At 42.3% G+C, this 27,154-nt stretch overlaps 2 protein-coding genes across 2 annotated transcripts in view; both read right to left on the reverse strand.

The window, feature by feature from the left end:
- Positions 1 to 1,257: 1,257 nt before the first annotated feature.
- On the reverse strand, positions 1,258 to 5,533 carry LOC108437464 (formin-like protein 14). Its single transcript, XM_037536697.1, has 2 exons — positions 3,022 to 5,533; positions 1,258 to 2,973 (listed from the first exon to the last, which is right to left on the reverse strand). Exon 1 carries the CDS (start codon positions 5,456 to 5,458, stop codon positions 4,886 to 4,888), a length of 573 nt encoding a protein of 190 aa, XP_037392594.1. The 5' UTR covers positions 5,459 to 5,533; the 3' UTR covers positions 1,258 to 2,973; positions 3,022 to 4,885.
- Positions 5,466 to 27,154, reverse strand: part of LOC108437450 (glutamate receptor ionotropic, NMDA 2D) — a 113,132-nt gene continuing 91,443 nt past the window's right edge. Inside the window, exons 12-18 of the mRNA XM_037537187.1 lie at positions 24,952 to 25,112; positions 24,260 to 24,447; positions 8,461 to 8,702; positions 7,451 to 8,008; positions 7,367 to 7,369; positions 5,604 to 7,336; positions 5,466 to 5,469 (exon numbers count right to left, since the gene is read on the reverse strand). Of these exons, the coding sequence (XP_037393084.1) occupies positions 5,466 to 5,469; positions 5,604 to 7,336; positions 7,367 to 7,369; positions 7,451 to 8,008; positions 8,461 to 8,702; positions 24,260 to 24,447; positions 24,952 to 25,112 (2,889 nt within the window). The remainder of the gene's footprint in view (positions 5,470 to 5,603; positions 7,337 to 7,366; positions 7,370 to 7,450; positions 8,009 to 8,460; positions 8,703 to 24,259; positions 24,448 to 24,951; positions 25,113 to 27,154) is intronic.

Genomic DNA, 27,154 nt, shown 5'->3' on the forward strand with positions numbered 1-27,154 from the left:
CCACATGTGTTGGATTGTGATGTCTCTGTGGAGGCGGCGAGGCTTCGAAGGTGAGGATGCACAGGTTTCCTAATGTCGGCTCATTCCGTGCTCATGCTGCAGCTGAGATGATCGTTACTGCTCTGAATAACGGATCATAAAACGGTTCGTGGGAATCGAATGCTGAGATTTTAAGCTTTTTAACGGTGTAGTGCTTCACAGTATTGCTGGACAATTTGATGCATGAAAATGACAGAAGTGAACACTGACAGAAGTGTGCTGGTACTGGTACAGTAATCTAGAAAAGGTTCACTTGATGCAAAGGCTTCACTAAGTTGAAAAAAAAAAAAAAATAAAATAAAATAAAAAAGTAAATAATATAATATACACATTGCTCATCATGCGACTGGTCAACACAGAACAACAGATTGTGTACAGTACAGTCCGGACTCTGATGCAGCCCTTCAGTCGATTCATTAATCCATTACATTTTGATTAGAATCAAATTGATCATCATCTTTAATAATCAATCAACAGGAGCAAGAACACAGTAGCTACTGGTCTCTGTTTTTTGCTAAGTGTGAGAACTGACAGAGGGATAAAGCAGTGCGTTAAACCATGAATTAAAATGAAAAACAGGTACATGTAGAAAGTAGTAAATCTATTAGGACTGGCAGGTTAACAAAAAAAGGATTTATGGTTATTAGGAGACACCCGAATGATTTAATAATACAACAGAGGAATCATATAAAATTAATCCCAAACATTGAATGTATGCATGAATAAGAAAATATAATGAGAAAGCAGTAGTTTAGGTAGTATTAGAGCAGTGAAACAGTATTGGAGTCAAACAGAAAAACAACAAATAAGCTTACCAATACCCACAGATGGATGGATGGATGGATGGATGGATACATAGTGGTCGGATGGGCGGATGGATGGATGAACAGATGAATGGACAGACGAATGGACGTGTGAAAAAGCTGAAAGGAAAAAAAAGGCCAAAAACTTTAGGCAGTATTACAGAAGCATATATTAAAGCAGTATTAAAGTCAGTGAAAAACCCGCTTGCGAATACCAAAGAATCAGTGAAAGAAATGGGATGAAATGGATGGACAGATGGATGAGGACATTAGACTTGACTCTTGTCTTTTTTTCTTTTCACAGGCACTAATGTTTTCACAGTCATATAGGAGGAATCAAAATTCAAAAATGTTTCCAGTGTCTAGAATTGCTACAAAGCTAAAACATTTAAAACTATTTCTCTAACACTATACCAAACTTAACTCAGTATATATATATATACCTGTCTGTATATATATGTATATATTTATTTGTACATATATATTTTGTATAGATAAATGATAGAATTCAAATGATAACTTAATACAATGGTCAATCAAATATCTAAGTTAATTCACAGCATAACATGATACATTCTCCAAAAACAGTATATATATATATATTTTTTTTTTTTCTCAGCAAAATTAAGCTACATGGAAAAAAAAACTGTTCTGTACATGCAGTCACAGAGTTAGCGCCTTTTAACTCAGTGAGGGTCAGTGACAGATCAAGTGAACACACGCCACACCAGATCTGTTCAATTGCTCTGCAGCCCCTATTAACCCCCCCCACACCCGAACACACCCCCTACTGCATTCTGACAATAAGGCCTCCTGCAATGAAACTGGCTAGTAGTTCATACTTGCACGTAGTCCATGAACCTCTGCTTGAACTACAATGCTCAGCTACTCTGGAAGCCCAGTGGTGTACCTGTGCTATAACTACAATGCATAGTTATGCATAGTTAGAATGTACAGTTGCTATCTGATCCAAAACTTTACCTTATTACAATCACATAATACGATTATTTTCTGTTGCTTTTGGATTACGTATTTTTACAAAAACATATAATAAAGACAAGTTAAAACAAGTCTCAGTATAACTGAACAGACCATTTTTAAAATTTCGTGATAAAATTATTTGTGCTGTGAACAAACTTGCGAATGGCAGAACGTCACTCAGGTAAAAGTGGCAGAAATAATCCAGTCTTTCGGATTTGTGTGTCTGTGAACAGCATAAAACACACTGAATCTGACATTTTCAATTCCGATTTGAGACGCTTTTATATATGGAACTGAAATCCAATACGTATCCGATATGCAGCAACGCGACTCAGTCTGAACAGCCAGATTGGAATTCATGGTATTCTGTTGATATTCTGCGGGTACGGCATCAGGGCTAGAATGCAGCAACGCCAATGTGGACAGAACTGTACACACTAGTGATCCACTGCTTTTAGAACACAAGGGCGTTTAGAATTTGACACACTGTGTGTCCTAGTTAGAGTCTAAATGCGCAAGAATCTAAATCTAAATCACAACAAAACTAAAGCACAAGATGCTGACTGCCCAGTGCCAGACGAGGGCGCTAAACACCAGCAACACGTCTGATTACGGAAGAAACGCATCCAGTGCACACATTTACTAAGTCGGCTATGCTTCTGGGTCGCGAGGGGTGCAGGACCTATCCTAGCGGTCACTGGGCGGAAGGCAGGAAACGCCCTGGACAGGTCGCCAGGTCATCGCAGGGCAGACAGACAGACATATACATTCACACACATTCTCATCGAGGGGTAATTTAACATCTCCCATTAGCCTGACTGTATGTCTTTGGACTGTGGAGGAAACCCACGCAGACACGGGGAGAACATGCAAACTCCACACAGAGAGGACCCCGGTCACCCGGCCGGGGAATCGAACCCAGGCCCTCCTCGCTGTGAGGCGACAGCGCCACCCACCACGCCACCGTGCCGCCCCTAGTTAGAACAATTACATAAAATGTTTGAGAGCAGCAGGCAGTCAGAATTCTATGCTCTAGTTAGATCACAAGGACATGAACTACTTGTAAGTATGAACTACAAGCCAGTGCAGGTGCACGGGGCGGGGCTTGTCAGAATACAGGTAGAAAGAAAACACCATGGATCACAAGGGACTGAGCGGCTGTGCTCACAATTCAATTGCACAAGCCGCACTTCAATACCTGAGCATGTTCATTTATCCCCTACGTATGCGATTATGTGTAGCTACCCTTTGCAAAATGGGGCAAAGCAATCCATCTCATTGCAAATGATAACACACTTCCAAAAAAATAGTCCTCATTAATAAAGCGAGAGACAGACATCACAGATCCTCTTAAACAAAAGGGTAAAGGGTGATCTAATCTCTTTATCCGTGCGAGTAACTCTGCATCCGTGACTTGCGGGTGTAACCGTGATGTCCAGTGACATGAGCATCCAAAAAATGCTACAAAGTCTAAAAGTGTCTCTACATTTTGCTACATCATGTCAAAGCTACATTCAACTACAACGAGGGCAAATGAGCTGTGCCTGACGTCAAATAAGCCTCGCTAACATTTTCATGGAGTAGGTTCGTCTGCAAGAACTGAAAGCCTGATGTGTGCTCAGTAATCATGTGTCTGTGTGTGTTAGCACTGCTTTGGATAAAAGACGGTTGTATTGTTTGCCCTTGATGTATTAACTGATGATGCTGATGCCTTTGCTGGCATGAGCCAGAGCTTTTGTGCTTTCTAAAATGCATCCTCTTTGCAGTGGAAAATAGTGTCTGCCAAAGCAACAAGTGGTGGCGATACACTCAAAGAATTTGCCAATTCTTTCTATCTGAAAAAATTAGTTGACTATTAAAGAAATTGTACAAGTACACATCTAAAAGACAAGGCCCACCAGCGAGTGTTATTTACTAATTTTAATATTATGTAGCCATCTAGTGCCAATTATAGATATTGCAACCCATCCTCATTTTGGTTAAGACAGTTATGTATTGCTTTTGTGTTAAATACTGTAAAAGCCAACAAGAGAGATCAAATGGCGTGGGTCCACTCTAGTGATCTGTATGCTCTGTTATTTGGCATCCAAGACTAGTCTACTATTTAACTGCAGACACAGCTAGCTTACTCTACTTTTAAAATACTAACACAGTGAGAGCAATAAATAGACAGAATAAAAAAGGAGTGGGGAAATCCTGGAGTAACAAAACAAATCTTACAGAAAAAACTGCTACATGTACTTTGTTGTTGTCCTTTTGTTTTTTCTGAAGAACGTCTCCTTAGACCATAGTTACATCCCTGTTTGACACAACAGCGACACCACAGCATCAGAGTTCTGATAGGACAAGAAAAGCTTGGATGAGATGGGGGAAATTCCCCCCATCGGGATCTGATCGGCTGATGTCTTGCATTAAAAATAAAGCAAAAGTGTTGATCCTTGACGCTTAAGTGACGAGTTCAAAGTTCAAACAGCTCTTTCCGACGTGGCCGTGAGGATCGGACACAAACGGGGGGGGATGTGACTGCATCGCTGAGGCGAAAGCAAAAGAAGCAAGGCCGTCTCTCAGCCAATCAGGGGATGGTGACCACAGGTCAGACTGATCACTTGCTCACCGCAAGTCAGCCGTTAACAAATTGGAAAAAGCAGCCTTAGCCCCAGCAGTTTCCGTAGTCAGTGAACTCCCGTTGAAGGCGGACAACCAAAAACAAACAAAAAAGTCTTTTCCTTAAATGATGGAGTGTGTGTGTGTAAACATGACATCATTACTCACAGATTCCGGAAAAAGCGCTATCCAGCATTCTCGTTGGAGGACAGGACTACGGATGACATCGTAATGCTCAGTTCAGACCGGAGGTGGAGCACGGCTGGGGTTTCCGTGGTGACGGAGATGGCCTTCGTTGACCCGTCTCCCGTCATGACATCACTGCCGCCGTCCCGGCGGCTGCCATTATGGCGGTTGTAGTCGCTGCCCTGGTCCCTGTGCGCCACGTGTATGTGCGTCACACTCCAGCTGCGTCTCACCGTAGAGCTCACACACACGCGCAGCAGCGAAGCCCCGTGTCATACCTCGCTCTCCAGGCTAGAGAAGTGGGCGGAGCCACGGCGTGAGCACAGGCTCTTGGCTTTGAGGGGCAGGTGGGGGGAATAGAAGCGTCGCGGTTGGGGCACGGAGCGCAGTCTCTGGTACTGGAGTTTGGCACTGGCTGTCACGGATTGGGAAGCACCCGTGGCCGGTCCAGGTGACAGCACTGGTGGGGGGGACACTGAAGCGGAAGAAGGGGGTGGGGGGATGGGCATGGGGAGGGAGGAGGGTGCGGAGGTGGAGGGCAGCAAGGGTTGGGGAGGGGAAGGTGCCGGATCTGAATGCTGTGCCTGCTGGGTACTGAGGTTGGACTGGCTCCCGGATTTGGTGGTGTCAGGTTTTGGGGGAAGTTTGGGGCGGGAACCCCCGCTGAAGCTGTGGCAGTGGGGGAGCAGCTCTTCCTGGCTGCGAGAGGTGATACTGCCCCGCTTGGGGTGGCCATGAGGTCTGCCGTGGCTAAACTGCGCATATGAGCATGCATCTTGCTCCCTGTCCCGAGCCCTTTGACTTTTACCCTTTGACCCACTGCGACCGCGTTTCTCACCCTTCATCGGCAACTTATCTACAGACCAATAACGTCTAGGGGGTGGAAGCGAAGTGGGAAATGGCGGGCACTGGGGCCCGAGTCCCCCACTCCCTCCCCTAGAGCCCCAGCCAATCCCTGCACCCGAACCCCAAAAATCTCCCCCTCCCCACCCTTCAGATCGCCCCAGGATGGAATCGTCTCGGCTGTTAACGCTTCCTCCTTTCTCTCGGGCAGGGTAGGTTCCGAAAAACCAGCCCCCGCCTCCGATTCCACTGGCCCCTCCTGTCCCGCTGCCCTCCCAGTACCTCTCGAAGCGGCCAAACTCCCCAGAGGATCCATCATCAGAGTAACTTTCCTCTGCTTGGACTCGATCCCTCTCAGACTCAGATACTGCCCCTCTCCCCCCCACCCTCCTCACTCTCTCCTCCACCCTTTCTCTCTCTTCCTCCTCTTCTTCATCGTCCTCTTCATCCTCTGAGTCCCACTCATGGAATGACAATCCCTCACGGGTGTGCGCCCGACCCCTCTCGTAGTGCAGAAGCAGCGGCCGCCGCTCTCCTCCCCTCCCTCCTGCCTCCCTCTCTGCTCCACTACTCCTCCGTCGCTTGGCTGATGGGAGAAGGGTGTGCAGGGAGGAGGGAGGTGACCCTCCAGATGCTTCTGTACCCCCTCCACTGACCCAGAATTTGACAGAGGCAGGTAACTTGTTGAGGTTAGGGTACCGCTTGCTGGACGGCCTGTGACGTGTGTGGCTGCCCTTTGGCCTCCTTTCTCTGCTCCGACCCCCTCCACTTTCCTCATCTCGTTCGTCTCCCATTTCATCCCCTCCTTCTCTCCTCCCTCGCTCCCTCTCACTTTCCCAAACTGAGAGGTTTCCCTTGTCCCCGAATGTGCTGCGGTACTGGGTGGAGAAAGACGAGTACTCTCCCTCTCTTTCTGCATCCCCGTCTCCCTCTCTTTCTGCCTCCACATCACCCTCCTCCGGCTCCGAACGCTTGCCGACAGACACCTTCTTCTTTTTTTTAACCTTTGTTGCCTTCTTCTTCTTCTTTTTCACCTTTCGTCGCTTACGCTCCCTCTCTCTCTCACGCTCCTCTCTCTTCTTCCTCTTCTTGTTCTTCTTTTTCTTTTTCTTCTTCTCCTTTTCGCGCTCTTTCCGACGCTTTCTCTCCCGCTTCCGTTCAGTGTCACCGGATCCTCCACCACTTCGGTCCCTCTCTCTTTCCCCCCATCCTGCCCACCACTCCTGGAGTTGGGCAAGCTGGCTGCCGCCCCTCTCTCTCTCTCTCCCGCTTTCTCTCTCTCCATGAGGGCCACGAGGCTTGCGTGGGGGTACAGGAGGTGGTGGCGGACCATGTGTAAAGGATCTGGGAGATAGAATGGAGTGCTCTCTGTCTCGGTTGTGTCCCTGTAGAAGGCTGGATTCTTCTGTTAGCTCATCCAGGTCCTCTTCCTCCTCCTCCTCTGCCTCTCTATCCCTAGTGCTACGTGAGGAGGTGCTAGAGGTGGATGAGGGAGATGTGGATCGAGAGGAAGAGGCAGAGGAAGTGCTAGAGGAACTAGTGCTGGAAGAGGAGGATGAGGTGGAGGTGTAAGGGAGCGAGGCAGAGGGGGATGGAGGGGTGTATGTTGGGGAAAGGGGTACAGGCATAGGAATGGGAAGTGGGGGAGATGGTCTGGGCCTACGACCTGCATCTCTGCCACCTCCTCTCCTGCCCAAGGGCAGAATGTTCTCATACAGGGGACCACCAGGCTCCTTTGGCTTTTTGGGCCGCCGCTTTCTCCAGAGGGATGAGGGGAGAGGAGGAGAGGGGTGCTGTAGTGGGGGGTTAGGGGGCAGTGGTGCTGGGGTCTGGCTTTTTGGGGGCAACCTAGGTGTCCCCAAAGACTTAACCCCCTTCCCCTGACCCCCTCCACCAGTACCCACTCCCACCTTCTTCCCCAACCCGTGGTCCATGCCCTTCTCCTGGTAGAAAGCCATGCTAGCCGGTGGGGGCTGCTGGTGGCTCCTGGGGGCTGTTTTGGGAGTCTGAGAGCCTGCCTGCTGGTCCACACATGGCCCCAGGCCTTCAGGATCAATAGGGCCATAGTACCTCTTATATCCATCCAGACCACTGCTAGCAGCTCCACTGCCTGCCCACGTAGGAGCTCCTTTTTGTGGAAAGGGCCCTATATCTGCCATGCCCCCCCTAACCCCCATGGCTGCACTGGTAGATTTGGGAAGCCTCCAGCGGTCCACTACTGCCAGTCTGCGGTCTGGGCGGGGCAAGAAAGTAGAGCATGGGAGAGGGGCTCCCATAAGAGGTGTGGTGGAGGGCCCCATTGCTGCTCCAGAGTGTACCACAGCAGGAGGGGACCCAGGAAGTGGAGTTTTGTAGGACTGCGGAGGTTGAGGCTGCTGTTGCTGCTGCTGTTGTTGCTGCTGCGTAACCAACGCTATGGCTGGGTTGGCCACAGCTGCCGTGACAACATGGGATGAGGGAGGGGCTGACACCACGGAGGGATGATGGTGGGTGGTAACTTTGGCTCCACCTTGTGCAGTTTCATCCTCAAAACTGCAGCAGCTGTACATTCCCTGAGAGAGAGACAGAGAGAGAGAGAGACAGAGAGAGAGAGAGACAGAGAGAGAGAGAGAGTGAGAGAGAGAGAGGGATGGAAGGAGAAAGAGGGGGGAGGGAGAGACAGATAAAAAGGGTATTGGCAACAGAGGTGTTATTTTGTGAGACGAGTATTTGTCCCAGAAATAAGATTGCAGTATTCTGATACGATTTTCCAGCAGGCTCAGCTATTCTGAGCGTATATGGGGATTTGATTTGAGAAGGACTCTAAGCCTGGAGGTAAAGTATTACCAAGCAGCCTTATGGGTTAGAGCATCTCTCCCACTCTACTGCGCAATATCTCATACACAACACACAACACTATTCACCCTGCCCCAGCACCTCATTTCCCCAACCACTCTTCCTCTCTGCTTTTCTCCCCTTTAATCTCCTCCATCCTGCCTTATCTGTCCACTTATGCCCCTCTTACCCTGCTGAAGGCCAGCAGGAAGTCCAGTTTGCCGGTCTGGCCCAAGCCGCTCATGCAGTGACGGAGCCTCCAGTAGACGAGGTGCTCCCAGGCGAACACCAGCAGACTCAGGCCCATGGCCACCAGCAGCATGTAGAAAACCCCGGCCATGTTGTCGATGTCCAGCTTGGAGCTCATCACCTCGATTTTATCGTTGTGACAGATCCCTGAGAGCCAGAGACGCTCCAGCATTTCGATTTCATCTGAAGGGGGAAATGAGGGGAGGAGAAGGGGAGAGGAGACGAGAGAAGCACACAATTTGTTTACAGTGTAACGATATACGAGACACATATGAAAAATTCAAAAGACCTGTTTCAATCAATAAAATATGAATACAATTCGGCTGCTCTCCTGCCTCAATCACACACTAAGACTGAAGATTACACTCATAAGCTGGCTATTTATGTGCCATCTCAGTATCTCAGGCACTGCAGAGCAGAGGCCAAACTCAGAATGGAGAACATTTTTGTCATCTGAGGGTAACCTTGAAGGTGAAGACTAGCTAATCAAGTAATCATGGTGCAGAGGTCAAGTCATTATGACAGAGAGAAACAAAAAGAGACAGAGAGAGAGAGAAGGACACGAAAGAGAGAATGAGAAGGAAGAGAAGAAAGTGGAAAGGGAGGGGAGATTTGTTTGTCTTTCCGATGCCGCATTGTGTCGGGGGAAAATGGGCGGATAGGGGGTAAAACAAAGAGGAAGAGAGAGACATAGATAGGATTGTGTCATAATGACAAACAGCAGGAGCGCTTTTTCAATTCAGGGAGGAGTGCGTTAAGGTAAAAAAAGAGCAATGGGAGGGTGAGCGAGGGAGAGAGAGAACGAGGTATGCAAGTATGTATGTCTGACAGTGCAAAAGGGCAAAAAAACTAGCAGAATGAAATAAGTCGGAAAAGAGAGTGGGAGCAGGAAAAACAGAGAAGAGAGCAGGGTTGAAGGGTGAGATCATAATCATTTAATTGTGGTGGAAGGTGGTCAGTGTGGTGGTGGAGGGGGGGCAGCTAAAAACTCTAGAGAATTGCTAAAGAATCTTTTATCAACAAGACAAGCTGGAGTACTGCTTCTATCAGTCACTTATTTACTTCTGGAACTCAGGTAATGTCTACAAAAACTGACAAAATCAATTTGTAAAAGATGCAACTCCAAAATATGACTAGCTAATGTTCGAAGCAGCTGTAAAATACGCATCATACACAAACATGACCGCACACATTAATTGAATTCTGTTTTAAAACCATTGTGCCGTTCATAGAATCACTTTTGACCATTATGTTGCTCACATAGACTGGAAAACGGCTTCAACAGTATAGAAACTGTTGTGAAATACGCAACATACGCACTGTGATTGCACACATCAACAGAATTCTGTAACTGGGTCACATTGACGTGACATACATTTTTTGTCTCCAAGTCTGTTATTTCCCCCAAAAATCATTTAATAAATATATGCCCTATTTCCAGTTATTCAACAGCTCCTATTTTATGTCATCTGAAAAACAATTTTTAGTGCATCCATGTAAAATCACCCTTAGTTTTTTTTTTTGCCACCAAAATCTAAAAATGTTGGGTGGTGCAACCGTCCAACCACTTATGTTCAATACATAAACTGTCAAAAAAGGTAAATTAGCTATATAAAATTCTAATTAAAACAGTGTGGCATGATTTTATATTTGAAAACTTTAAAATAAAAACCACGTTGCCTAAAAAAGCAACTTTAAAAGTGCTCAACTCACTTAAAAGTTTTGTATGCAATTTCTTATATCCTCAAATGTTAGGAGGCACAAACAAAAACAAAGGACCCAAAAGACTCAAGTGACCTGCATGTGGAAAGCCAAACTCAGTAGTCCTTTCACAAATGTTTTGAAAAAATGTGATTTTTGAGCCATGGTTAAAACATTTTCAGGCAGTCTGGCCTCAGGGGAACCATGAATATGTGTAATTATTATAATAAAGCTTATTTATTTGAAAAATGTAAAAACAGACTCAGGCTCAAGGACAAAGGTTTCTACGGTGTCTAAGTCTTAGTCTGGAAAGTCAGGTGGCTCAACCAGTAAGTCAAGTGGTGAAACCAGAATAGCAGTTGAAATGAAAAGCTTTGGTAACACTCACACACACACACACACACACACACACACACACACACACACACACACACACACACATATATATATATATATATATATATATATATATATATATATATATATACACACGTGTGTATTTCAATCATAAATATAGTGTTATCAAAGCTTTTCATTTCCCATATATATATATATATATATATATATATATATATATATATATATATATATATATAATAATGCTAAAATCTATTTGTCACTGACCCATCAATTCATGTCTATGCTGTTGCTTGCATGTTCCGGGCATGTTCCGAGTTAAGCCTGTGACACTAAACTGCACAAAACTTTGCACTGAAACTTGGAGACAATATCATCAGTTTTTTTTTTGTGTTCACACAACAAAAAGAAGAATCAGACATAATGTCCCACGCTGAAATGTACATATATTCCTACAAAATTCCATTTTGGGAACAAGCGAAAGCAGCACAGTGTTTCCCCTTCTTGTTGAAGAGTTAAAACTTTACGAGTGCTTTTGGATACAGCTCAGATGTCCGTAGCTCAGTTCGAGTTGCTTTTGGAGATGCTAGCAGGATACACAACGAAGCAGAGGACAAACTAATTCCTTAGATGTTTATCAAGATGTGCAGGTTGCTGGGACACAATCGATCAGTCAGCTTGATTGTTGCTGTGCCGATGGCAACAGAGACAACTATGATTGGTCCAGTGAGTGCATGTGGCCTATAGAAGCTGACAAAAAAAATCAAAAATCAAACAGAGGGCAAAGAAAGATATAGTATAGTGTAGCAGGTAACATGCCTGTCTCCCATGTTCTAGACTGGGACTCAAGCCTCCACCTGGACAAGCACCCTACACTATACCAGTAAAAGTCCTTGGGGAAGACTCCTAACACTGCATTTTTCCACCTATGTAAAAAATGATTAAACAGGCCCTAAAACACTGGGCAAATCAATTTCCATTACTGCCTTACAAACAGTTATTCCCCTAAGAGATATAGGCATTCAAATCACTTCAGTCTTCAGTTACTCTTCGTCACAGTTACCAAGACTGAAATTCAAACATGCATCCAGAGTTGTTGGAGAACCAAACACACAACAATGTGGGAGTCCCAACGAAATAACGGATATAAATGCTTTGTGGAAAAACTCCTTCCCAGCTATCAGCTAACATCTTCAGAGTGATAAATCCATGGAGATGTAAATGACTATAACCCAAGCACCTGATTAGACATATTAGCTGGAGATGCTGAAGCAGCTCGCTGACAATAAACTAGTTGGCAAAAAACTAAACACCAGCAAGGGGCGAGCCGATTCACTGTGATCCGCAGGGCCTCTGAAGACATTTTCCACAACCACTGGCTCCAGTGAACGAACATCTCTCCGCTCAGCACTCCCTCTCTCAGATGCTGATACTTTTTGAGGGAGAAATGAAAACTGTTCCACTGAAAGCGGCTGCAGCAGCAACTGTAAAGAACGAATTGCATTCAGTGTAACGTTGGTCAGCAGCAGTGAAAGACGTTCTTTTCCTCAGTATGACAGTTTGTTCCTTTGTTAATTGCACAAACTCGGTGCTCTGCTCATCGTTAGCTGACAAACCACTGAAACTGAGATGAGGCTGTTTTTGCGTCAAGCTTGAACACATGAGTGAGCTGTACATGCTCTACTCGTCATCATTGTTATAGTTACTGCTTTGGAGGAAGCAGCGTTACCCTGCAACTATCTGGATAAGATCATCTGCAAAATGCCATAAACAGAAAAGTAAATATTCAGTCACGCATGTCTGAATATATTTAATGACGTCCAAATAAACCACTACTTATAAAGTGAAGGACTGAAATGTGGAGCAAACTCAGGACATGGGAATCAGGAATCCTCAGGAAAATGGAAAAAACTTCCGACGCTCCTTTCAGATGTCTAGATCCTCTTAAAGGCTGCAGTGATTCATTTGTTTCACTCTGCTACAGACTGTATGCAGGAACAACACCACTTCAATAAGAATGGGTGGGGCTAAACTGCTGGAGGCTGCTTGGCTGGTCATATTTAAAAGTGCTCTTGACTGTGACATCACAACTGTGATGAATTCAAAAGGCATTATTTAGCAGCTTAGGCTACATTTACACAGCAGGTAAAAGTGGCCCAAATCCGATCTTTTTCCTCTTATGTGACACAGATGTGTCATCTGTGTGTCAGCATGAACAAAAAAAACACACCGAATCTGATGTTTTCAATTCCGATTTGAGACGCTTTCATATATGTTACTGAAATCCGATCCGTATCCGATCTGTGGCAATGCGACTCAGTCTGAACAGCTAGATTCACGCGACTTTTACGTCTGTCTAAATCGACATTCATTATCATTTAGCGCTGCTGAGACTCAAACATTTAGGCTGATGCTTCTGCACGAAAAATAGAGCAGACTCATCGCAGCTGCTCCGTGTTCAAAGGCTGCAGCGTTTAAAGAATCTGAGGACACGATCCAAGGAAGTGGCCGTGGCCGAATAACGCGCCCTTTCTACGGTGAACTCGAACACATTCTGGGTGACGAGTCCAGCTGTCAACCAGTGGAACTTCATAATCGCTCCTGTGATGCTGGCGAAGATGAAACTGAAAGCCCCGGGAGCGACAGGCCTTCGCTGGCTGTTTACCTCCGCCTCATGAAGCTCATGTGGGTCGGTTTAGGAGCTGATCTGTTCAGACTGATGTCGCATACAGATCACATTTAAAAGATAATGTGAACAGCCAAACACAAAAAAATCGAATTTGGTGAGAAAATCAGAGTCGGGCCACTTCCACCTGCCGTGTAAACGTAGCCTTAGATTCTATATATGGGCTGGAAACTTTAGCACTTTTTACGTGGTACACCCAATTCGTTTATTCAAAAATATCAAGGAAAACTCTGTTTTTTATGATTTGGATCCTTAAACATATTCTTATGTGTAAAGAACTCTTAAACCTACAGCTTAAAAGTCTATTTTTTGACCACTGCAGTATATCACTCAAAAGGCATCCTCTATTCAGCTTCTCTATTTACAGCCACTGGCCATGGCAAACATTTCTTCGTCCAAAGCCAAACCCAGCAGGTGTGTAAGACTAAACACACACACCTCTCGGCCTGCCTTGGCATGACTCAGTTTGTTTGGCAGCACTGGCGAGGGTTGGCACGGGGAGACGGGCACGGTTAAGTGGGCACATTTTAGCAAGTGAGCTTTAGCAAGGCCCTTAACCTGGGCTGAGGGCCAGACATGCCGCCATCTGTGTGACCTACAGCCCTGATCCCTCAGCCGCCTCCTCCGATCCCACACTGACCTTAACAATTATCAGCCCAAAGACAGCCACGAATGTGGGTTAGACCTGAAGGTCAGCTCACCAAGAGTTTCACAACAAATTATCTACCAGCTTACAGCTACAGACTGAAAACTAAAACATAGTCTTAGAATACCACCACACTATAACAGACTTTGGTAAAAATGTAAACTACAGCTAAAACTACATAAGTGAAGCATCCAAAAAGGTATCTCTGATTTCAGAAGGCACATGTTTAAAATACTGAAGCAGGTAATATTCAGCAGGATGGACTTCATAACCTTCAAAACATTTTACAGCAGAAGGAGTTTAACTAATTTAGGTGCATTTGGTCTGTTCATCATGACATTTTGCTGAAACTCTAACTGAACATTACACAAACGTCTCAACAGTGTAATATAATATTCATTTCTTTCAGTGTTTAGTGTGCCCACCCTTGACTTGACTTGATTTGGTGAACTAAAAATAGGCAAGGATGTTTTTCCACATCTTAAAAGTTCAGTCTTAAATGTTGATAGTATTGTCTGTTTCTAACAATCCTAGTAATCCCTGTTACAAATTACAGGACCTTCTTAATTTTACTCCTACCACTTGTTTTCGAGTGTCTCCTTGCCTTTACAAGGCGAGTTACAAGGGGTAGTGGTTGAAATCTTACCCTACAAAACAGCACAACCTTCAAATAAAAAGAGCATTACTTCATTAACAGCCACTAGCACTCCTTGAAGGCAACCCTGCCAGCCTGCAGTGACAGCAGAGGAGCAGCAAACCTCGCTGCTGGGCTTCAGTTAAATTTAGAGCATTATATGCCTTTATAGGGGAGGGGACAATTATTTATTGTTGCCCACCCTTAATTCTTCAGTGATACGAAGCTGAAGTCAGCTGTTTACCAGCTTCTTATTCAATTTTTCAGTTCCACCTTAAACGGTGCAGCAGTTATGTTCTGGGCCTCAGGTATCAGAACTGCTGCACCTTTAAAGGTGGAATGGGAAATGTAACTAGGTAGCTACCGAAACATCAGCTACTACTAGACATTTCTTATGCCTGTAATGAAGAAAAGGACCGTAATACATTGAAACAACATTAATGACATGTTTGGAGGGCCTTGTAGCCCTAACACATCGCCTTGTCCCTCTATCTCAATAAGAATTGGGACACCCTAACCCTAAGCGTCAATGTGCAAGATGGAGGGACAGGGGGCTAAATTGTAGGGCCAAGGGGTGAAATGGGACTGGGCCTTTAGTAAGATGTTCAGTTTTAGTATTTTACTGAAATTGTTCTTCTTTTATGTCTGTTTCCTTTTCTCGGTGAGGTTCTTCTTGATCAGCTACACATCCTTTCAGACCCACAGCGCTGAGCTGTCTTTTTACAGTGGAAGGACGGACAGAAACACCTGTGGATGTTTTCAGATCTGAAGCAGCTTGATGTTCTCCTCTCTCTCATAGATGAAAGTGCTGCTTATCTGATGGGGACTGTTTTGGTGTCTACCAGGTCTTTCAAATGTTTCAGTTGGTTGTTAGGGGTCCCATTTTCTCTATATTTGTATCATTTTTTCAACTCCAGTTTTGGAAATTTGGAAAATTATTTTATATGTAATCTCCCCAGAAATTGGTCTCTGATTTTGCACTGTACTATATGTCCGTGCAGGGCAGTGTGGTAATGGTAATATGGTGCACAGTGTTGTATAGCAGTATGGAACAGCGAGCTATGTAGTAACACAGCACAGTCTCTGTGGCCGTATGATTGTCTAAGATTGGCCCTTAGCACCTGAATTGACACTAATTAATAAAACATAGTTAAATATTATGAAAATCCCTGTCTTAGAAACTCTAATTTACTGGTTTATTAACTCCAGACAAATTTTATTGCCTAAATCCACAATGAATGAAGATGTGCTGCACCAACACTTTTGGAGCCGCTGCATTAGTCAATGCAAAACGCCCATTAGAGCGAGCTAAGCAGAGGATTAGCAGGGGCCCCTTTACCCCTTCATTACTCTCTTGTTTTACAGGAAATATTCTCAAAATAGCCAAAGCAAAATAGTGTGAGAATTTATAATTATGAAAATATTCATCTATTTATAGATTCAGTGACATCACACAATGGCATTAATCTAAAAGAAGTGAGAGAGGAGGGCAGTTTAGCAAGAAGAATTATTTCTGTCTCTTTTTTAAGGGGAGCAAGATTCTTCTTGCATCCCTCCTTAAATTAAGGCTGGCTGTAACTCTTTAAAAGGAGGAGAGAAGCGAGGGATTACAGTCAGAAAGGTAGAGGGGAGGATGGGAAGGATTACAGTCATCCAGGTGGAGGAGGGAGGGCAGTCATACAGAGAAGCAGCACCTGTGAACCGCTTTAAAAAAAAAAAAACACAAACAAAAAAAGGTAATCCCCAACCAGTACACAGCAAGTCATTAGCGTCCACACCCTCTAAACCCTATTGTGCTATTTAACGATTTAACGGCGAAGCGAGAAGGGCAGATTTAGAAAAATGACATCACACAAGCCACACACCCACGCGAAAACAGCAAGAAAACTACAAATGTCACTATTCATTTCACATGTAAAGCCGTCATGCCAGGTTTAGCTGTTTAACTGCGGTGTTAGCTAATGGGACCTGGCACCAATGAGATGCTCTCACAGTGGGGACCTGGCAGACACATACAAAACACACACACACACACACACACACACTTGCTCAAGCTCCCACTTCTTCTTTGGCTTTACTCTACATACACTGAAAACCAAAGAGGATTAAAAGGGCAATCAAACAAAGCATCCAGTCAAAACAATACACTACGTGTGGATGTGCCGTGGTGTTTGTGCGTGTGCATGTGTGCAGAGACCGCAGAAATGCCAATTAAAGTATTAGTAGCTGGACAAGTGCAACTGAATCTAATCCTTTAGAGTGCGTTGGAGTGGACCGTAGCTTATCACACATGCTGACATAATAGAGTCATAGACTTACCTCAATTAGGCTATATTAAATCAGTTCAAGGCTCTACTGGGTAAAGCAGGTCTGGTGGGAATGTACAGGCTTTTCGTAAGTTAAATTTAGGGTGAATTCAGGTATGACACATCATCGGTTAATGAGGAACACTAAGAAAGAAGATCAAAATACAGAAAACTAAAAAAAAATAATGGCTTATCATGCAGGGCCATATGTGGGACACATACCTTATAACACACTGTCCCAGATGATCATATAACAAACTGTCCCATATTACCATATATCACACTATCCCATATTACTGTATATCACACTATCCCATATTACTCTATATCACACTGTCCCATATTACTGTATATCACACTGTCCCATATTACTCTGTATCACACTGTCCCATATTACTGTATATCACACTGTCCCATATTACTCTATATCACACTGTCCCATATTACTGTATATCACACTGTCCCATATTACTCTATATCACACTGTCCCATATTACTGTATATCACACTATCCCATATTACTGTATATCACACTGTCCCATATTACTCTATATCACACTGTCCCATATTACTGTATATCACACTGTCCCATATTACCATATATCACACTATCCCATATTACTGTATATCACACTGTCCCATATTACTCTATATCACACTGTCCCATATTACTGTATATCACACTATCCCATATTACTGTATATCACACTATCCCATATTACTGTATATCACACTGTCCCATATTACTGTATATCACACTGTCCCATATTACCATATATCACACTATCCCATATTACTGTATATCACACTGTCCCATATTACTGTATATCACACTGTCCCATATTACCATATATCACACTATCCCATATTACTGTATATCACACTATCCCATATTACCGTATATCACACTATCCCATATTACTCTATATCACACTGTCCCATATTACTGTATATCACACTGTCCCATATTACTGTATATCACACTATCCCATATTACTCTATATCACACTGTCCCATATTACTGTATATCACACTATCCCATATTACTGTATATCACACTGTCCCATATTACTGTATATCACACTATCCCATATTACTCTATATCACACTGTCCCATATTACTGTATATCACACTATCCCATATTACTGTATATCACACTGTCCCATATTACTCTATATCACACTGTCCCATATTACTGTATATCACACTATCCCATATTACTCTATATCACACTGTCCCATATTACTGTATATCACACTATCCCATATTACTGTATATCACACTGTCCCATATTACTGTATATCACACTATCCCATATTACTCTATATCACACTGTCCCATATTACTGTATATCACACTGTCCCATATTACTGTATATCACACTGTCCCATATTACCATATATCACACTATCCCATATTACTGTATATCACACTGTCCCATATTACTGTATATCACACTGTCCCATATTACCATATATCACACTATCCCATATTACTGTATATCACACTGTCCCATATTACCATATATCACACTATCCCATATTACTGTATATCACACTGTCCCATATTGACATATATCACATTGTCCCATATTATTGTATATCACAGTGTCCCATATTACCATGTATCATACTGTCCCATATTGACATATATCCCATTGTCCCATATTGACATATATCCCATTGTCCCATATTATTGCATATCATTCTGTCCCATATTACTGTATATCACACTGTCCCATATTGATATATATCCCATTGTCCCATATCACACTGTGCTATATTGACATATATCCCATTGTCCCATATTATTGTATATCATACTGTCCCATATTACCATATATCACACTATCCCATATTACTGTATATCACATTGTCCCATATTACCATATATCACACTATCCCATATTACTGTATATCACACTGTCCCATATTGACATATATCCCATTGTCCCATATTATTGTATATCACACTATCCCATATTACTGTATATCACACTGTCCCATATTGACATATATCCCATTGTCCCATATTACCATATATCACACTATCCCATATTACTGTATATCACACTGTCCCATATTGACATATATCACATTGTCCCATATTATTGTATATCATACTGTCCCATATTACCATATATCACACTGTCCCATATTGACATATATCCCATGTTCCATATTACCATATATCACACTATCCCATATTACTGCATATCACTGTCCCACTGTTACATATTACTGCATATCACACTGTCCCATATTAACATAGAACACACTGTCCCATATTACTATATAATCACACTGTCCCATATTACCATATATGACACTGTCCCATATCACACTGTCCCATATTACTGTATATCACACTGTCCAATATTAAAATAGAACACACTGACCCATATTACCATATATCACACTGTCCCATATTGACATATATCCCATATTACCATATATCACACTATCCCATATTACCATATATCACACTGTCCCATATTGACATATATCCCATTGTCCCATATTACCATATATCACTCTATCCCATATTACTGTATATCACACTGTCCCATATTGACATATATCACATTGTCCCATATTACTGTATATCACACTGTCCCATATTGACATATATCCCATTGTCCCATATTACCATATATCACACTGTCCCATATTACCATATATCACTGTCCCATTGTCCCATATTACTGCATATCACACTGTCCCATATTACCATATATCACACTGTCCAATATTACTGTATATCACACTATCCCATATTACTGTATATCACACTGTCCCATATTACTGTATATCACACTGTTCCATATTACCATATATCACACTATCCCATATTACCATATATCACTGTCCCATATTACTGTATATCACACTGTCCCATATTACCATATATCACACTGTCCCATATTACTGTATATCACACTGTCCCATATTACCATATATCACACTGTCCCATATTACTGTATATCACACTATCCCATATTACCATATATCACACAATCCCATATTACTGTATATCACACTATCCCATATTACCATATATCACACTGTCCAATATTACCATATATCACACTGTCCAATATTACCATATATCACTGTCCCATATTACTGTATATCACACTGTCCCATATTACCATATATCACTGTCCCATATTACTGTATATCACACTGTCCCATATTAACATATATGACACTGTCCCATATCACTGCATATCACTGTCCCACTGTCCCATATTACTGTATATCACACTGTCCAATATTAACATAGAACACACTGTCCCATATCACTGCATATCACACTGTCCCACTGTCCCATATTACTGTATATCACACTGTCCCATATTACTGCATATCACACTGTCCAATATTAACATAGAACACACTGACCCATATTACCATATATCACACTGTCCCATATTACTGTAAATCAAATTGTCCCATATTACGGTAGATCACACTGTCCAATATTAAAATAGAACACACTGACCCATATTACCATATAACACATTGTCCCATATTACCATAGAACACACTGTCCCAGATTACTATATAACACACTGTCCCATATTACTATATAACACACTGTCCTATATTACCATAGAACACACTGTCCCATATTACCATAGAACACACTGTCCCATATTACTATATAACACACTGTCCCATATTACCATAGAACATACTGTCCCATATTACCATAGAACACACTGTCCCATATTACTATATAACACACTGTCCCATATTACCATAGAACACACTGTCCCATATTCCCATAGAACACACTGTCCCATATTACCATATGTCACATTGTCCCATATTACCATAGAACACACTGTCCCATATTACCATAGAACACACTGTCCCATATTACCATAGAACACACTGTCCCATTTTACCATATGTCACATTGTCCCATATTACCATAGATCACACTGTCCAATATTACCATATGTCACATTGTCCCATATTACCATAGATGACACTGTCCCATATTATCATAGAACACACTGTTCCATATTATCATAGAACACACTGTCCCATATTATCATAGAACACACTGTTCCATATTACTATATAACACACTGTCCCATATTACCATAGAACACACTGTCCCATATTATCATAGAACACACTGTCCCATGTTATCATAGAACACACTGTCCCATGTTATCATAGAACACACTGTTCCATATTATCATAGATCACACTGTCCCATGTTATCATAGAACACACTGTCCCATGTTATCATAGAACACACTGTCCCATATTATCATAGATCACACTGTCCCATATTACCATATGTCACATTGTCCCATATTACCATAGAACACACTGTCCCATATTACCATAGAACACACTGTCCCATATTACCATAGATGACACTGCCCCATATTATCATAGAACACACTGTTCCATATTATCATAGAACACACTGTCCCATATTATCATAGAACACACTGTTCCATATTACTATATAACACACTGTCCCATATTATCATAGAACACACTGTCCCATATTATCATAGAACACACTGTTCCATATTACTATATAACACACTGTCCCATATTATCATAGATCACACTGTCCCATATTACCATAGATCACACTGTCCCATATTACCATAGAACACACTGTCCCATATTACTATATAACATACTGTCCCATATTACTATATAACACACTGTTCCATATTACTATAGAACACACTGTCCCATATTACCATAGAACACACTGTCCCATATTACTATATAACACACTGTTCCATATTATCATAGATCACACTGTCCCATATTACCATAGATCACACTGTCCCATATTACCATAGAACACACTGTTCCATGTTATCATAGAACACACTGTTCCATATTACTATAGAACACACTGTCCCATATTACCATAGAACACACTGTCCCATATTACCATACATCACACTGTCCCATATTACCATAGATCACACTGTCCCATATTACCATAGATCACACTGTCCCATATTATCATAGATCACACTGTCCCATATTCCCATAGAACACACTGTCCCATATTACCATAGATCACACTGTCCCATATTATCATAGATCACACTGTCCCATATTACCATAGAACACACTGTCCCATATTACCATAGAACACACTGTCCAATATTACCATAGAACACATCCAGCTTTCCCATATTACCATATGTCACATTGTCCCATATTACCATAGATGACACTGCCCCATATTATCATAGAACACACTGTTCCATATTATCATAGAACACACTGTCCCATATTATCATAGAACACACTGTTCCATATTACTATATAACACACTGTCCCATATTATCATAGAACACACTGTCCCATATTATCATAGAACACACTGTTCCATATTACTATATAACACACTGTCCCATATTATCATAGATCACACTGTCCCATATTACCATAGATCACACTGTCCCATATTACCATAGATCACACTGTCCCATATTACCATAGAACACACTGTCCCATATTACTATATAACACACTGTTCCATATTACTATAGAACACACTGTCCCATATTACCATAGAACACACTGTCCCATATTACTATATAACACACTGTTCCATATTATCATAGATCACACTGTTCCATATTATCATAGAACACACTGTCCCATATTATCATAGAACACACTGTTCCATATTACTATATAACACACTGTCCCATATTATCATAGAACACACTGTCCCATATTATCATAGAACACACTGTTCCATATTACTATATAACACACTGTCCCATATTATCATAGATCACACTGTCCCATATTACCATAGATCACACTGTCCCATATTACCATAGAACACACTGTCCCATATTACTATATAACACACTGTTCCATATTACTATAGAACACACTGTCCCATATTACCATAGAACACACTGTCCCATATTACCATAGATCACACTGTCCCATGTTATCATAGAACACACTGTCCCATGTTATCATAGAACACACTGTTCCATGTTATCATAGAACACACTGTTCCATATTACTATAGAACACACTGTCCCATATTACCATAGAACACACTGTCCCATATTACCATACATCACACTGTCCCATATTACCATAGATCACACTGTCCCATATTACCATAGATCACACTGTCCCATATTACCATAGATCACACTGTCCCATATTACCATAGAACACACTGTCCCATATTACCATAGATCACACTGTCCCATATTACTATATAACACACTGTTCCATATTACTATAGAACACACTGTCCCATATTACCATAGAACACACTGTCCCATATTACTATATAACACACTGTTCCATATTATCATAGATCACACTGTTCCATATTATCATAGAACACACTGTCCCATATTATCATAGAACACACTGTTCCATATTACTATATAACACACTGTCCCATATTATCATAGAACACACTGTCCCATATTATCATAGAACACACTGTTCCATATTACTATATAACACACTGTCCCATATTATCATAGATCACACTGTCCCATATTACCATAGATCACACTGTCCCATATTACCATAGAACACACTGTCCCATATTACTATATAACACACTGTTCCATATTACTATAGAACACACTGTCCCATATTACCATAGAACACACTGTCCCATATTACCATAGATCACACTGTCCCATGTTATCATAGAACACACTGTTCCATGTTATCATAGAACACACTGTTCCATATTACTATAGAACACACTGTCCCATATTACCATAGAACACACTGTCCCATATTACCATACATCACACTGTCCCATATTACCATAGATCACACTGTCCCATATTATCATAGATCACACTGTCCCATATTCCCATAGAACACACTGTCCCATATTACCATAGATCACACTGTCCCATATTACCATAGATCACACTGTCCCATATTACCATAGAACACACTGTCCCATATTACCATAGAACACACTGTCCAATATTACCATAGAACACACTGTCCCATATTACTATATAACACACTGTTCCATATTACCATAGATCACACTGTCCCATGTTATCATAGAACACACTGTTCCATGTTATCATAGAACACACTGTTCCATGTTATCATAGAACACACTGTTCCATATTACCATACATGATTCATCCTAATCATTAAATGGGAATTTTAAAAAACGTTGAAAATTCTTGCATAATGTTGTTGTTGCACAGTGCTAAACTGGTGCGGTCTGAGCTTCCAGTTCTTGTTAGCTGCCTTACCCTCAAACCTAACAAAGCACGATTCAGTCTTCAAACATGCCTGGGCTGATCAAATGTGTGAGGACAACTGTGAATTGGATTTCTGGTTTAACCACCTTCGACCACTGATCTTGGGTCATCCTGCAGGTCAGATGCTTACCGTCGCCCACTAGCTGCAGCAGGGCCAGGTCCAGTGGCCGTTTCCAGCGCGAGTTCTTGATGAGGGCGATGCCGTAGCCTGTGGTGGCGAAGACTTTGCCAGAGCCTATAGTCATCACTTTGCAGCCTTCATCCTTACGAGCCATGTAGTTCAGCACTGCGGCATCATAGATAAACGCATCCAGCTTACTGCAGGGGGAGGGGGGAGGGGGGAGGGGGAGGGAAGGAGAGAGAGAGAGAGAGAGAGAGAGAGAGAGAGAGAGAGAGAGAAAGAGAGGAAACAGTGAGAAGGCAGAGAAAGAACATGTGCTTTTCAGGCATATTAGCGAACGAGTATGCAAAAAAAGGGCGAGGAAATGACAAGCTTAGGAAAACCACACTGTGTGGATTAACAACTCACGATGCAGAGACCGAGAGGGGAAGAGTGTGTGTGAGTGAGAGAGGACAGGAGAGAGAGACAGATATAGTGTGCATGTGAGAGACAGAGAGAGAGTGGAAAAAAAAGAGCCAGGAAGTGAGAAAAAAGTGCAAACACATCAAAAAAAAGAGAATCTACAGAAAACAATACGGGTTGAGAGGTGAAACGAACTGGGGCAGTTGGGAGGCAAGAACCAAAAAAAAAAAAAAATAGAGTGAGGGATGAGATTAAAGAAGAGATGCGGGGGGGCTGAACAGGAGGAAAGCAGCACACACCCCGTCTTCAGGTTGGTGATGGCCTCCTCCACTCCTTTTTGGTTGTATTTGATCATGTAGTGGTGCATGTCGGGGTAATTACTGCGGATATTCTTCTCGGTGCTGCCATTGGGAACCGTCCCAAACTTCAGCGGAGGATACTGCTCCGTCGGGTGCTGGAACTGAGTGGGGGGAGAAAAGAGAAGAGAGTGTGGAACTGACTGAAACTTGCTGTGCCAGATGTAGGTACGAGCACAGACACAGTGCAAAATGTACCCTGACGCGAACGCAATGCCCCTGAATTTAATGCCCGATTTACTATGACTGCAACTCATCACGCAAACATGCTCACTAACTGCATGTCTGTGAGGAGCAGGGTTTAAAAAGCACAGTGTCATTCCACAAGACAGAGTTTGCGAAATGATAACATAAATGGATGCGGCAGGCGCATCACGGCATATTTTACGCCACATGTTCTCACATACGTGGTCCTGAGAGTTTGAACAGTGTTCTGAGAGTAAATATTCCGTAAGCACTTGTTCGAGTCTTGCGCCTCCATCTAGCAGCTGTTTCTGCTGTCATCGAGAGCGTATACATGCACTCAATAATCCCATCATAATCGGATTTCTGCAGTTATCTGATCACCCAAATGGTCATGTAAACACCACACTCCGATCTAGAAATTCGATTAAGAAATCCCATAAAGAGGCTGGATTTTAGCTCAGTAGTCAGATTTCTCAGCGCATGTGAACTGATTTCTTTTGGATGTCTTAGTCTGTGAACGCGCGAGAACAGACGGTGGATGTTGCGAGACGCAACAAAGCGATTTTGGAGCGGCGCCGAAACCAAATAGGAAATAAACGATTTGAATATTTTTCATCTTATAGATGAAGTAAGTTCATATTTTCAGGTAAATCGGCACGGCATGACGTTTACATCGCATCTTCTTCTGTGAGTTTATTGGCTGGTTGCAAAGTGGAAATCTGATTACTGCCTGACTCGTAAAGACCTGGAGTTCCCCGTTATCTAATGACCCAAGTGCATGTAAGCGTGTTGATCAGATTACTGACAGAATCCGATCTTACTGAGTGCATTTACACGCCCTCATTGTTAAAAGATGCTCTCAACATCGTGTCTTTTTAAACCACTATGCAAATTTGTGCCAGGCCACACGAAACTAACTGCCGTAACTTGCTCAAAATTTCAGAATATGTAATCAGACGCACGTCAGATCTCCACCCACATTTTGCATGATCCTCCCTCAAATTGCCTCAAAAGGCACAATACATCGGTCGCATGTGTCTTTCGCTGCCTCCCAGTAAATAATGTAAATAACAGAGCAAATTATGCATCATCCATTATAAACATTTATAATGCTTAGTGACGATATATATAATCTGCTTATTGCTGCGGTCGGAACAAAACCTCGTATCTCCGAAATGAAAACTTTACAGGAGAAGGAAAAAACATGCTTTGCTTTTAAAGTCAGTCAATGATACCAGACTTATTCCCAAGTCATTTTGGGTTGCTCCTTCTAGTCCGTTCATCATGGAATTTACACACAATGTAAAGGATGAGACACGTTTCTAAACTATAACGAAAACTGAAAATTGATTAAAAAAAATTAAGACAAGGTTTTGTTCCGACAGCAGCGATATACATGATATAGAGTTGGTCAAGTTCCATGTGTTGTTGGTTTGCTAAGTGAAAATAAGTGAACACACTCTCTGCTGAGAACATAGTGCACAGTTATTATTTTATCAAGTTAACCTATCTGTGCAAAAGTCATGGCATGTTTTTCTCCAACATGTTAAAGTCAGCAAACAAATAAGAAATGTGGGGTAATATTTGCTGGGATAATAAGTACTGATGTATTAACTCATTTCGCAGAACCTGTAATTTGACCAGGTGTATGAGCGCAGATGCACTGAATTTAATGCTTAAGCCCCTGAATTTAATGCTTGATTTACTCAGAATGCAGAATGCATGTAACTACGTGCATGACTAACCTTTGCATACGACTGTACCTATATATACACAGGCAAATACACATTTACACATGTGTATGCATGTGTAGTACCAGTGTCAAAAGTTTGGCTACTTTCCTTTTTTTTTTTTAATCCTTGTTTCACGTTTGACATAAACAGTCATTGCATAAAAACTATGAAATTATTCAGCAACTAAATTTTCCAAACTTCTTCAAAGTAGCCGCCTCTTTGCACTC

This window comes from Pygocentrus nattereri, chromosome 3 (assembly GCF_015220715.1).
Source record: "Pygocentrus nattereri isolate fPygNat1 chromosome 3, fPygNat1.pri, whole genome shotgun sequence".
NCBI classification, from domain to species: Eukaryota; Metazoa; Chordata; class Actinopteri; order Characiformes; family Serrasalmidae; genus Pygocentrus; species Pygocentrus nattereri.

Bases quoted from the DNA above. Each gene is read 5' to 3' on its own strand.
- LOC108437464 (XM_037536697.1), bottom strand. From the start codon at position 5,458: ATGAAGGGTGAGAAACGCGGTCGCAGTGGGTCAAAGGGTAAAAGTCAA.